The sequence below is a fragment of the Oryza sativa genome, chromosome 7, assembly GCF_034140825.1.
Source record: "Oryza sativa Japonica Group chromosome 7, ASM3414082v1".
Classification (NCBI taxonomy): domain Eukaryota; kingdom Viridiplantae; phylum Streptophyta; class Magnoliopsida; order Poales; family Poaceae; genus Oryza; species Oryza sativa.
The window spans coordinates 10,237,870-10,251,370 of NC_089041.1; the positions used below are offsets into that span (position 1 = coordinate 10,237,870).

Here is a 13,501-nt window from a genome sequence, read left to right on the forward strand (position 1 = left end):
CGACGGAACGTAGGATTTACCCCTTCGCTGGATATCGAAAACCAATGCAGCCCCGCGTCAGGTGCCAAGTTCCGTCGGATGATAAGTAAAAACCTTGGTAAAGAGGGTGGCGATGCGCCGAGAGTAGTTTTATTGATCAAGAGATAGTTTACAATGACCTCGGGTGTACATATTTATACCCATGGGTAGATAATAGTCCTTCTCAAACAAGAAAGGAACTTTTCTAAAGATAAAAGGAAAACATAAAGTCCTTATTGGACCTAAACATACTTTCCTAAAGATAAAAGGAAACTAATAGACTCTTCCTAATTAATAGATAAACTGCCATGCCGCATCCTCCTTGAACTCGCTCATTTCTCGATAAGATTCCTTTAATAGATTAATTTTCTTAAACGAATATAGCAAGAATCCGACTATTAATGACTTAATAATTCCCATCGGCCGATTCCAGGACTCTGAAGCTGATACTAACTATAGGCCGACGATGACTTCGGGGCTTACCAAATTTCACTGTTAACAGTCGGTTTCCTCCACATTAAGTACTCTGCTTTAATCGAATATCATTTGGAGTAATGAAGATTTATTCTGTGAGAGTTACCTCTTGGTTAGTTCCTAATCAGCGTGCAGCATCACTGATCACTATAATCTCGTAAAATATAGTGGTTGCTTTTGTGTTTAGCTAACGCTAAAGTAGTTATCAAACTGCGTAGACGTGGTGTCTAGGTAGTTAATTTCCGGTGTTTGCTTCGTATCCCACAGTAGGTTTGAGGTGGGTGCAAAGGCAATGACAGCCCTCAAAACACTAAAGTCCTCCCTGTCTGGGTACATTGTAGAGCCATATCTGGGAGCAGCAGGCTGGCCAGCGCCCGAAGTACCGCGTTAGGATTAAATTGAGCTTTCTGTAGACACTGTCTCTCACTAGTAAATCCTCTCTACCCTTTGCCTACCTTTGCTTCACGTCCTTGGACGAACCTGGTGAAGAGCTGACACACATGTTCCCTGTGGAAATCGATACCTTGGAATACTCCCGGGTGAAGTGCTACATCGGTATCTCCGTGCGCTTGCGGATTTTATTTGTGACGTTAAGAAATACCAACAGACATGTAATGTGTAGCATGGGCTATAAGCAATGCAATGGGGATCATACAATATTCTATCGCCATAAGAGGTGTCACACTAGTATCCTTGCTGTGTATGTGGATGATATGATTATCACAAGGGATGATTCTATCGAGATAGCAAGACTAAAAAAATCTAAGGAATTTGAAGTTAAGGATTTGTGTCGGCTGATATACATATTAGGCATCGAGATTGCAAGATACACTAAAGGGATAGTACTTTCAAAAAAAAATATGCATTGGATATGCTCAGTGACACATGTATGCTTGTGTCGACGGGGGATACCCGTAGACCGGATATAGAGGGTATTGGGGTACGCTGGTACGAGGATCTACGTAGTACGACATCAAGGAAACAAAAAAACAGGAATTATACTGGTTCAGGCCCCTTGATAGGTAATAGCCCTAATCCAGTTGGTATGGGATTATATAGTGGGAACCACAGATTACAAAGGGAATAGCAGAACTCGATGATACTGACGAAACCGTAATCGAGTTGGTTTGACTAGATCACCCGGTGACCTGGCTTCTGTAGGCTCCGGCTTCGTAGGCTGTGGTGGTTGTCTTGGCTATGAGATTCGATGCCTTAGGTCCTCCCGGGGGAGTCCCTTTTATATCGCAGGTCAGGTGGTCTCCAAGTAGGACTCGGAGACATCGGACCCTACACGATACAGTGACGACCCAGTTCTATCCGAGTAGGAATCTTTTCATCTGTGGACTCCGTGATGAATTTCCTTTGCGTGTACAGAGAACGTCCGTATACGCGCAGATATACCATATCGATGTATAACATATATCCAAGGGTGGAGGGTATGCCTTATCTGTAACCCTAACAGCTTGGTTGTCGACCAACCTCTACACTAATTGAGCAAAACCATAAGTTGTGTGCTGAGTCCGAAAATCCAGTGAATAAAGAGATATATCAAAAGTTGGTGGGAAGACTAATATATTTGTTCCATACACGACCAGATATAACATATGCTGTTAGTGTGGTGAGCCGATATATGCATGATCCAAAAAGTGGTCACATAGAGGCTGTGTATAGGATCCTAAGATATTTGAAGGGAAGCCTAATGTTGACGAAAAATCCGCGCTCGACCGATGATGCTAGATCTGTGTTAGCGCGAACTAAGTCGACAAACACAATAGCTTGGGAGATCTGCTTAGCTCTAGTGCAGGTACAAAATATTGATGAGATGTGGACGTTCCAGTCAATTTGATTCTACAACCGACAAGATAGACAAATATGTTAATCACCAGGAGGCCGATCGACTGACAAGCCGATGGAGTAATTTCAGCCAATGCCGATACTAGCCGATGTCGATAGAGTTTTGAGTAATCGGCTATATGTCCAATGTACATAATGATATAAAGACAATCGGCTAATGATAATAAAACAACAATATAGTCTAATAGAAACCAATCGGCTAACAATGATATGATAGAATAAGTGATCCAATGGTTAAAGCATACATCGGCTAAAGGTCCGATGCCATTAAATCCAAATGATTAGATAAACAATGAAACCTTTGTTGCGGTCGGCTAAATCTAACTTGTATGTAATCCTTGTGAGCCGATACAACGTCCAAATAACTTATCGTCTAAAACCTCGATGAAACCCTTATTGACAATCAAAGGCATGTTAGTTTTTACGTTTATAAGCATGGCTAAGGTCAATGCAACTCGAAGTATGCAAATAAACATAAAGTCCAAACAATCAAGCCTTTGACTGATTTTAAGAGTGGTGGATACCTTAGCTAATCTAATCAGGCAAAGCAATTTAGCTAATACCGACAAAAAAAACCCTAAAGCAGATCCTAGCCAATACAAGTAAATCAAGTTACCAAACTAGATTAACTAAGATATATGATAAATAAGTAGGAAAATATATCAATTGAACCAGAGCGATCTAAGAGATCGAAGCGATGCAGCCTTGAACAACACCAACGTAGCCGATGCAATTGCCTGGGCCTCTCCTGTTGTTTTACCCGTAAAAAAAATTGCCTGGGCCGGCGAAACGTAGGACTTACCCCTTCACCGGAGATCGAAAGGCGATGCAGCCCCGCGTCAGGTGCCAGGTTCCGCCGGATGATAAATAAAACCTCGGAAAGGAGGCTGGCGATGCGCCGATTGTAACTTTATTGATCTATGAGATAGTTTACAATGACCTCAGGTGTACATATTTATACTCATGGGTAGATACTAGCCATTCTTAGACAAGAAAGAAACTTTCCTAAAGATAAAAGGAAAACATAAAGTCCTTATCGAACAATAAACACACTTTCCTAATGATAAAAGGAAACTAGCAGACTCTTCCTAATTAATAGATAAGCTACCATGCCACATCCTCCTTGAACTCGGTCTCTTCCAGATAAACTTTTTTAATTAATTAATTTCCTTAACCGAACCCATCAAGAATCCAACTGTCGACGATTGATAGTGCCTACCGACCGATTCTAGAACTCTGAAGCCGATACTGACTTTAGGCCAATGATGACTTCGGGGCTTACCAAATTTGGTGTTCACACCCAGGCAAAGGACTATGGTTCAAGAAAAATAAACATCTAAGGGTGGAAGGTTATTGTGATGCAGATTGGGCTAGTTGTCCAGATTATAGAAGGTTAACTTTAGGCTATTGTGCTTTTGTTGGTGGTAACTTGGTGCCTTGGAGGAGCAAGAAACAACCTGTGATGTCTTACTCAACGGCCGAAGCTGAATACATAGCCATGTCAGTGAGTGTAAGTGAATTAATATGGTTAAAGAATTTGTTGATTGAGTTGAAGCTATTGAAGAATGCCCCCTCCCCCCAATGAAATTTTAGTGTTACAACAAGTCGACTATTAACATTGCCAATAACCTGGTTTAGCATAATCAAACAAACCACCTAGAGATAGATCGTTTCTTCATCAAAGAAAAATTGGATAAAGAAACTTTAGAATTATGTTATGTAGTGTCTGGAGAATAAGTGGCTGATTGTCTAACAAAAGCTCTAGGTGTTAAAGAGTGTACATCTTTATGTAATAAGATGTGTATGATAGATATATACCGCCTTTGAGAGGGAGTGTTAGGTTGTATGTGTTGTAGTCCAAGAGGCCCATGTATCCATATGCTTGTACTCCTAGTATAGAATAAGCAAGTGAGAGAGGAGCGGAAGCTTACAGAGGAAAAATCACAAAAACTTCATTGTTCACTGAACTGTTTCTTTGGTGTCATTTCATCATTGGATGCATCAAATTCCTTTCTTTTACGTGTTGTTGCCAGCTGAACGTGCTGACCAGAAGGCAACGGCTCGTCGGTGGGCCCTGCTCGTTGTTGATGGTTGTGCTCATATATGTAGGTTACCAACCATATGTTCAGATCATCATTGCTAGGTTCAACAATCTTCCTTGCCTTGCATCCCGTTGAGTGCATCTGGTTGCACCTTAAGTATGATCTGAAATAATTGCCGGAAGTCATGCTTAAGTTTCCAATCTTTAAAATGATCATAAAATTTTATCTATAGCTCAAAACATGCTTAGAAAACCTATTTTGTACTCCTGATGACCACAAAAGTACGTTTTTTAGGATTTAGTCAGCCAAAACAAGTTAGCTTTGACTATAAATCTGTTTAGAATGTAGAGTCCAAAACAAGAGAGATGCATGTTCTCACCTTTGGTACTTGGAACCAATTATATCTTTCTGGCCGTACTTTATCCAATTCCAGCCATCATCTTTCATAGTGTTCACAAGGAGATATTTTATTGTGCATTTATCCCTATGTATGAGGAAAAAGAAAGAACAATAAGGATCTGATACAATTGTTTTAGGCACATCAACCTTCCTGTGAATAACAGCTGCAGAGGAGGATGGCTATTATTATAGCAGAATCTATTAGTTAAGATAAAAATCCGTTAATTGTGTTTATTATTAATAAAATCTGTTAGCAAAGTTATTAATTACAAGGAGAAGCACACAATCAAACCTTTAATCTTTAACTGATATTTTATCAAAAAAATGTGTTGATTATACAACAGTAAGAACAAACTGTAAAAGTTGCTTTGCTGTGATCTGGAAAGTATCTATCTATCTATCTATCTATCTAATATATTATTAAAACAGCTTTGAAAGGAGGCATCACGTTCGCTGTGGAGGCTAGAAATTCCCACATTAATCGGAGAAAAAGAAAAGAAGAGTCCAAGTAGAAATACAATCTAAAAATAGCTAAAATTCGTAATTAAAAATATGCAATATGGAAAGAGGAGTCCATATAGGAACCAAATACGTGATTAATTAAAATTCGGAATAATAAAAAAATAAATTTCAAAATTGGAAAAAGAAAAAAAGAAGAGTTTGAGTAGGAATACAATTTATAAATAATTGAAATTCGGAAAATAAGGAATATTGAAAGAAGAGTCCATATAAGAATCCAATACGAGATTAATTAAAATTCATAATAAAAAATAAAAAATCGAAATTAGAAAAAAAAAGAAAATAAGAGTTCAAATAGGAATACAATTTAAAATTAACTTAAATTCGGAATTAAATATAAGTAATATTGAAATAAGAGTACATATAAGAACCCAATAGTAGATTAATTAATATTCAGAATAAAAAATAAAATAAAATCCAAAATTAGGCAAATTAAAAAGAGAGTTAAAGTAGGAATATAATTTTGAAACAACTGAAATTGAAAATAAAAAATAAAAATATCAAAAGAACACAATAATAAATAAAATAAATTCTGAAATTAGGAAAAAAAGATTTCAACTAGGAATACAGTTTATAAATAACTGAAATTGGTGATAAAAAAATAAGACTATTAAAAGGAAAGACCATCTAAAACACATGATGAGATTAATTAAGTAACAGGCCTATAGACGAGCAGAGTGGTGGCGGTTGATGAGACATCTAAAAACTATTAATAAAACACCAAATAGAATCCTATTGACGATTAAAAGGAAGGACGACGGGCAGGTCGTGAAGTAATCAGTCAAGGCGGTTGGCGGGGACTTCTAGAATGTAAAAAAGTAAACTCCAATGATAATCATATTTGATTTTAAAAATCTCAATTACAATAAAAATGAGAGGCAACGGACGAGTTGTATAGGAGTGCAATAGTAGAGCCGCCGATGGTTAGTGGGTCTTCTAGAAAGTAAAAAATGAATTCCAACGATAGTTATGTTCGATTTTTTACAATCCCAATGACAATAAAGATTATGCGCCGGGCGGACGTGTCATACAGGAGTATAGTGGCAGCGTTTGACGGGATTTCTAAAAATTATAAAAAACATAAAACCCAACGAGACAATAAAACTCTAAAAACTATAAGGTTCAATTTTTAAAGGTTCGAGCTTCTAAAAAGTAAAAAAAAATCCGCAATGATAATCATGTTTGATTTTAAAATCTCAATGACAATAAAGAAGGGCGGCAGCGGGTGAGCCATAGAGGAGTACAGTGACAAAGACATTGACGTTTTGGCGGAACTTCTAGAAAGTAAAAAGATGAACCTAAATGATACTTATGTTCAATTTTTAAAATAGCAATGATAATAAAGAGAAGATGCAGTGGACGGTTGTACAGGAGTATAATAGCAGTGTTTAACGGGACTTCTAGAAATTATAAAAAAGAAGCCCAACAGGACAATAAACTCTAAAAACTAAGTTTTTAGATCCAATGTTTAAAGGTTCCAAGGAGAATGAATAGAAACAGCGGTAGATTGAGCAAGCTAAGGGGTAGCAACTGATGTGTCTTTTAAAAACTATAAAATTAGAAATACGAGGATGATAAGGTTTGGTCTTTCAAAATCTTAAGACAATGAGATAACTATTTAATAAATTTTAAGTTAAATCATACTAAAAAATATAATTTTATATAGGTGCTAGCCGCGCAATTGCGCGGGCCACCCAGCTAGTTTGTGATTAAATGGAGTATAATTGTTCAACATATATGCATTCTTAGAGAATATGATAGATATTCAGGTTTGTAGGGTCATATTTTACATGGAGAGAATGAATTAAAATTACTGAGACAGAATTGTTTTTTTTTTTTTTGGTCTCATCATTTTGTTACTAGGCAACTATGGATAAGTGGATAAGAAAAGGCAAACAAATATTTATATCGGATTTATAATGTATAAACTTATATATTTGTTTACCTTTTAAACTCTTCCCACATGAGACAGCCTTCGAGCCAACTGCCTCCAAAATGAAGTTTTGGGCACCTGACAACTTTTAAATTTGAAACAGACAACAAAGGAGCATCTATTGATACTAACTCTTTGCAATCACTTATCTCCAATTTTTGTAACAATGGCATCTCAGGGCAGAAGCTGACAGACTTGAGCTTCTGAAAGCCTTCAATCTTCAGTGACTTGAGTGATGGAAATTCTGACAAGGCTGGCAGTTGATCACCACAGTGAAATGACAAATATAGCAGGGAAATCAGGGGTGGTAAATTACTGAGTTTTGGGCATCTACTGATAGAGAGACCTCGAAGCTGTGGGAAATCCCCATATCTTGTTCCATTCCAGAATTGCAAAGAATACATCTCCCACAGATTCAGTATCTCCAGTGATGGGAATCCAGGGGCATGTTTACCATCAGTAGTCAAAGAGTTACTTCTTTGTCCAAAGTTTTCTACAGCATACATTTTCTGTATGAAGAGAAATTTAAGACATGGCAGGTCACCAAGGTACGGGATCTCATTACAGTCTTGCGAGTTGTCAATTGTAATTGAAACAAGCATGCAAAGCCCTGAATCCTTAATCCAATTAGGGAACGAATTGCCAGGATAATTTTGAATAGCTAGCTCTTGAATGCTAGTGTTTGGCTGAAGATTTTGAAGGACCTGATTAGCAATTTCTTTGTCACTTTCATCTTCCATTTCCTCACTGCTGCAACACCATTCTAGTGTCAAAGCTTGTAGGAATTGCTTACCTACTAGATTTGCTTCTTTGGCATCATCACCTGCAGTAATATTTTGAAGCCCTGTTATATGAACATGTCCCCTTAGTCCACTGAGATTCTTCAAGTCCCGAATTGAACAATGTGATAAATCATCCCCAATATTAAATACCGTTAGTGTTTGTAGATCAGTTAGCTGCCCGAGCCCAGAAGGCATGCCAACATGAATATTTCCTGGTTCCTTTTGAACATCAAGGTGTCGCAGCTTCATCAAATTCTTCGTGCTTTCCGGTAACTCAATGAGGCAGCAACAATCCTTGAGTTCCAATGTCTGAAGGGTGTTCAATTGACCTATTTCAGTTGGTAGACTCTTGATCTTTGTGTTGTTCATAGCCAGGAATCTTAAGTGTTTCATCCTCCCAATTGAACCAGGCAGGTCTACTATTGTTGTACAGCTCAAATTCAATGCTCTTAAAAATCCACATTTCATCAGAAGATCATTCAAACCCAATATTTTCAAAAGTGGCACAAAGGAACTTGAGTACTCTGTTGCTGATCTCCTGACAACCATAAGGGACTGCAGATGTCTATGTTCTTTTGTCAACACAACAGTATTGGAATCTGAAATAACAAGTGAAAGGTGGCAAATATTTTCAGGAAGGCTGAAAAATGGTTCCTCTGAACTGAAGCTTTCATCCTTTGAAACGGAACGTGCCAAATCATGAAATAACTCATGCATAACGAATTTGTCTTCATGATCATTACTAAAGGGGCAGTGTTGGAAAAATGATCTGCAGAGAAACTCATTAAAATACTGCAGGCCAGTGTCTTCTGGTTGACTATCTTCTTCAGGGTATACAAAACCTTGAGAGATCCATAATTGGATGATGTGATGCTTGACGAAAACATAGTCTTTTGGAAACAGGGAACAGAATTTGAAGCACTGCTTCAGATGTGACGGTAGAAGATCATAACAGAGTCTTAGTGCTGGTACAATACCGCCAACAAGCGAATCGATTTCAGACAAAGCAGTTTTAGAATGCCATAATAACCCGCTTAGAGCCTTCATACACAATAGATTACCACCACATTTCTCAACAATCTTCCAGCCAACTTTTGTTAACTCATGGTCATTATTAATATCAAAACCACAATCAGCATGTTCCTGGAAGACCATAAAGCATTCTTCTTTAGATAGGGGATTCATGTAATAGGGTTTCATTGCTCCAAATAGGCTAGCCACTTCTTTGCTCCTTGTGGTTACAATAAGAGCACTTCCTGCGGCACCAACATTTGATACCTTCCATACATCTGTCCAGAAACATTGGTTTTCAATATCAGCATCATTCAGTACAAGTAAGAATCTCTTGCCATTAAGCTCTTCTCTTACAGTTTCTTCAAGAATGCTTGATGGGGCATCATAGCAATAGGCACAAGCTGTAAACTCTATGATCTTCTCCAATAGCCTCTTTTTGTCACACATATTTATCCATATCCTCAGATGAAAACCCTCTAAAATTTTTTGATCATTATAAATTTCATGGAGTAGCTCAGTCTTCCCTGTGCCTCTTTCACCAAATATACAGATAGATGTGAGACTCTGCTCACTAGTAATGTCACCCTCATCAGAACCATCTGACAGTAAGCTGTTAATTATTCTTTGCTGGTGACACCTATAGGACTGCAAAAGATTTGTCTGTTTGGTTGATGTTTACACGTTAGATCTTTTTTTAAAAGGAAAATCAACAGATTATAAACTAAAACTAGCTTCTGGAGTAAGAAGATTTCACACTTAAAAGAGTATTAAAGGCATGGTATAAAACAAGCACTGCTCCACTAATGACATTGCACATTTAGAGTACGTTTGCAAAGGTTTGAGCCTGTTAAAAAACACTTGATCTGAAGCTTAAGAAAAAAGAGAAGCAGCATACCTTTAGGTTGCATTGGGTATGTACCCAGTTGTATTTCCACCATCTTGACAGGTATAGATGTCTTTTAAGATCAGTGAAGGAATAAGGAAAATCTTTGATATCAGTGTGGTTTGACAGAGTTAGGCACTTCAGATTAACAAGGTTGGTTAGGCAGTAAACAGGCAGGTCCACTCTGTAGCATCCTGCAAAATTCAAGTACTCGAGCTTCTGAAGATCTTCAAAATTCTGTGGAATGCCCATCAGCCTTATACAGTCAGATAAGTTCAAGTTCTCTAGACTGCCCAGATTGACAAAAGAAGAAGGGAACAATCTAAGACTGCGACAGCCCGACAAATCCAACAGCCTGAGATTAGAAAGATCACCAAATGACACCGGAAGGTTTTGCAGATTGTGGCAGAAGGAAAGAAGCAGAATCTGCAAGTCGTACAGGCATACTAGTGAATCCGGCAACGCACGAAGAGAATAACAACAAGAGAGGTTTAGTGCAGAGAGCATATGAAGTGATGATCCCAGGGAAGGAGGCAGTTGTACAATGTCACTGCAATTTGAGAGGTCCAAATACAGCAGGTTCCTGATTGCTGTGGGCAACAGATAAATGGGGTCAGCCAGGGATGATGGCATTGTCTGTTCTTTCATCCTGGTAATCTTGTCTTGGGCAGAGTAGTTCAGATCATCAAAAGCAGGAACCTGAAGCATCCGGTGATCCTCCTTCATATTCTCATCAGAGCATAGGAAGCCCATGATCCCCAAAACACCACGGCATAAGAGGATGCAATGCGACGTCGCTGCGGCGGGAATACGAAAAACTGGATCTGACAGGCTTCGTAATTGTATCAAAGCATCAAGCGTAGGAATAGTATCACGGATCTTTGCGGATGTTGACTGACTTTTGTGGTTTCTCCCCATCATGGACAGGAGGCTGTAGTAGTGCAGATCTTGGAGGCAATCTTTTAGCGCTTTGTAGGTGAAATTTTGAACTGTAGGAAGCGGAGAATTGGGCGGCGACGGCGACCCAGATTTACCGAAGGATGAAACCATGGTTCTTACCCGAACCAGCAGCTGAAAGAGGCGATTGATATGAACCTGAGGGTCTGAGTAGCCTAGAGTAGGGAGAATGTGCATCCGGCGCTTCGAGTGGATGAAGAGGCGGTCACGGGTGGCCTCGCTGGCGCCACGGTAGAAGGAGACCATGTCCCCGGCGTCGAGGCGGTTCTTCCTGAAGAAGTGGCTCCATCCCAACGTCAAGCTGCTGCCGCGGTAGAGGAAACGCCATGAATTGCCGGCATCGTCCTCGAATCTGAGGACGACGCCCTCCCTCTCGTTCGCGGGTACGTCCCGCGGGAAGTAGCACTCCGCGTGCTGCCACGGGATCACCAGCCGGCCCAGATTCCCGACGTCGCTGGGCGTCACCACCTTGTCGAATATGTGCTCCTTCTCGACGAACCCCCGGCCCCGGACCGCGTAGCCAGAGAAATCGTCGCCGGCCTGATACTCACCATCAGACACTTCCTCACCATCCGAGAGTTCCTGATCTGAGACAGGGCTTCCTCCTCCTCCTCCTCCTCCTCCTCCGGTGGCGGTTAGTCGTTCGTTTGCTGGCTCCTGCTGCTCCCCCTCCCTACTGCTGCTTCCAGGTTCCATGACGACCAGTTTGCCCGATATCAGGGCTCGCCAGTCGCCACTACTCCGGATTGCTACCCTTGACTCCTTGAGCTAAAACGCCTGACCTGAGCTCAAGGTTGTGACTTTGTGCGACTTGTGTTTTGGTTGATTTCGGCAAGATTTTGGACCACATGCCTAATCGCACTTCTCTGCTCTACAGGAGAAAAATTGCACACTACTTTCCCCTCATTTGGTCTGTTATCATTGGTTCTTCACCGTAGATACATATATCTTTTACTATATACAAATGTCACACAACCTCCAATAATAGAGACTAACCTTTGGCTCTGTTCTTTTGGTTGAGTTGGGAACCCATCCCTCCGGTACGGAAAACGAAGCAGTCTATTAGCACGTGATTAATTAATTATTTGCTAATTTTTTTTTCAAAAATGGATCAATATAATTTTTTTAAGCAACTTTTGTATATAAACTTTTTGCAAAAAACACACCGTTTAGCAGTTTGAAAAGCGTGCGCGCGGAAAATGAGATGGGGGAGTTGGGAACTCCAGGAAACGATCAGAGCCTTTATCTATTTTATATCTTTTACTATATAAATGTCACATAACTTTCAATAATAGAGACTACTTTTATCTATTGTATGTTTCCTTCAATAATAGAGATTACCTTTATCTATTTTATTTCAGCTCCTAACCATTTATATGTCGGCCATTGCATAATTATCATTATCAAATCAACTTAAACTTTTATATTTGAGACCATATAACAACAAAATAAATACGTAGATGTTAGCCTCTTCTATGTCCCCCACCCCACCCTTCCCTTATCCCCACTTGCCACTAACCCAAACACCATCCCCTTCTCTTGATGTCATTACCTCCAATTTTTAAACGCAACGACGTCTCTCCCCCTCCTTATCATCCACCACCATGGCTGGCTTTTCTTCCACCGCCGGCCTCTCACTTCATCCCTTCTCTACAAGCGGTGACGCTGGATATGGTGGCATATCTAGCTATGAGCTTATCGGATCGGATCTGGTCGCGAGCTCACCGAATCTGCGGCAATGAAGAGCAACGACAACCATGCCAGGAGTCGTCCTTCGTGGTGGTGGGGAGCGGCAAAGACGACCATGGCAAATCCTCCTCTGCTTCTCTTTTCCTTCCCATCCAAATGTCTCGTGGGACTCCGGACTTGTCCAACACACAGCTCCGACCTGTAGCTTTGCAGCAACCGAGCTGAGATGAGCACGACCTCTACAGGTCGCGTGTGACATCATGAGACCACGATCCCCACTATTACGGACGCTCATCTCCAATATGAGGTATGAGACCACTGTCCATGTTGGCGTATTGAGCATGCATGTTCTAAAATCTCAGGCAACTTACTCGGGCTAGCTGAGCCGTATTTGTGCTGGAGCTGGGCAGGCTCAAGTTCTTTTCTAGATCCTCAAGGGAATTAACCTGTTCTCTCTCGAATTTTTTTTATTTTTAATTTTTTTTATTAAAAGTTTTACAAAAATAATTTTTCATTTTGAAAATTGACAGAAGTGGTCGCCTACCGCCCTCTGGGAGGGCGATTTTTAAAAATCGCCATCCCAGAGGGCGGCGAAAGTGACGTGGCAGACGGCCGTTCGCTCTCGGGCGACGGCTATCAACGAAATTTGCAGGCGGCCCCCTTGCCGCCCTCCGCTAGGGCGATTTTGTACTGTGCGGGGGGCCACCTGCAAATGGGCGGCGGGGGGCCTGGAATTTTGCAGGCGGCCCCCTTGCCGCCCTGGGGGAGGGCGATTTTATACTGTGCTTTATATTTTTTATAAATATCAATAGTTATCAAATTTTTTTATATTGAAAACTATACAAGATTAAAATCTCCAAGACTGGTAAAATACAATTTTATTATTTTTAGGGCCTATTTGGAATGTTACCGTACAAATATTTTGTTAGTGCCAAAA

At 40.1% G+C, this 13,501-nt stretch overlaps 1 protein-coding gene across 2 annotated transcripts; it reads right to left on the bottom strand.

The window, feature by feature from the left end:
• Window positions 1-4,003: 4,003 nt before the first annotated feature.
• On the bottom strand, window positions 4,004-11,702 carry LOC4342906 (uncharacterized). 2 transcript variants are annotated; one of them, XM_015789351.3, is made up of 5 exons: window positions 9,931-11,702; window positions 7,252-9,695; window positions 4,768-4,872; window positions 4,315-4,551; window positions 4,004-4,236 (listed from the first exon to the last, which is right to left on the bottom strand). In XM_015789351.3, the coding sequence occupies exons 1-5, from the start codon at window positions 11,569-11,571 to the stop codon at window positions 4,062-4,064; spliced, it is 4,602 nt and encodes a 1,533-aa protein (XP_015644837.1). In that variant the 5' UTR covers window positions 11,572-11,702; the 3' UTR covers window positions 4,004-4,061. The 2 variants fall into 2 exon arrangements, with proteins under 2 accessions (XP_015644837.1, XP_015644838.1); XM_015789352.3 differs by lacking the exon at window positions 4,004-4,236 and having other exon boundaries at window positions 4,274-4,551.
• Between the last annotated feature and the right edge of the window lie 1,799 nt (window positions 11,703-13,501).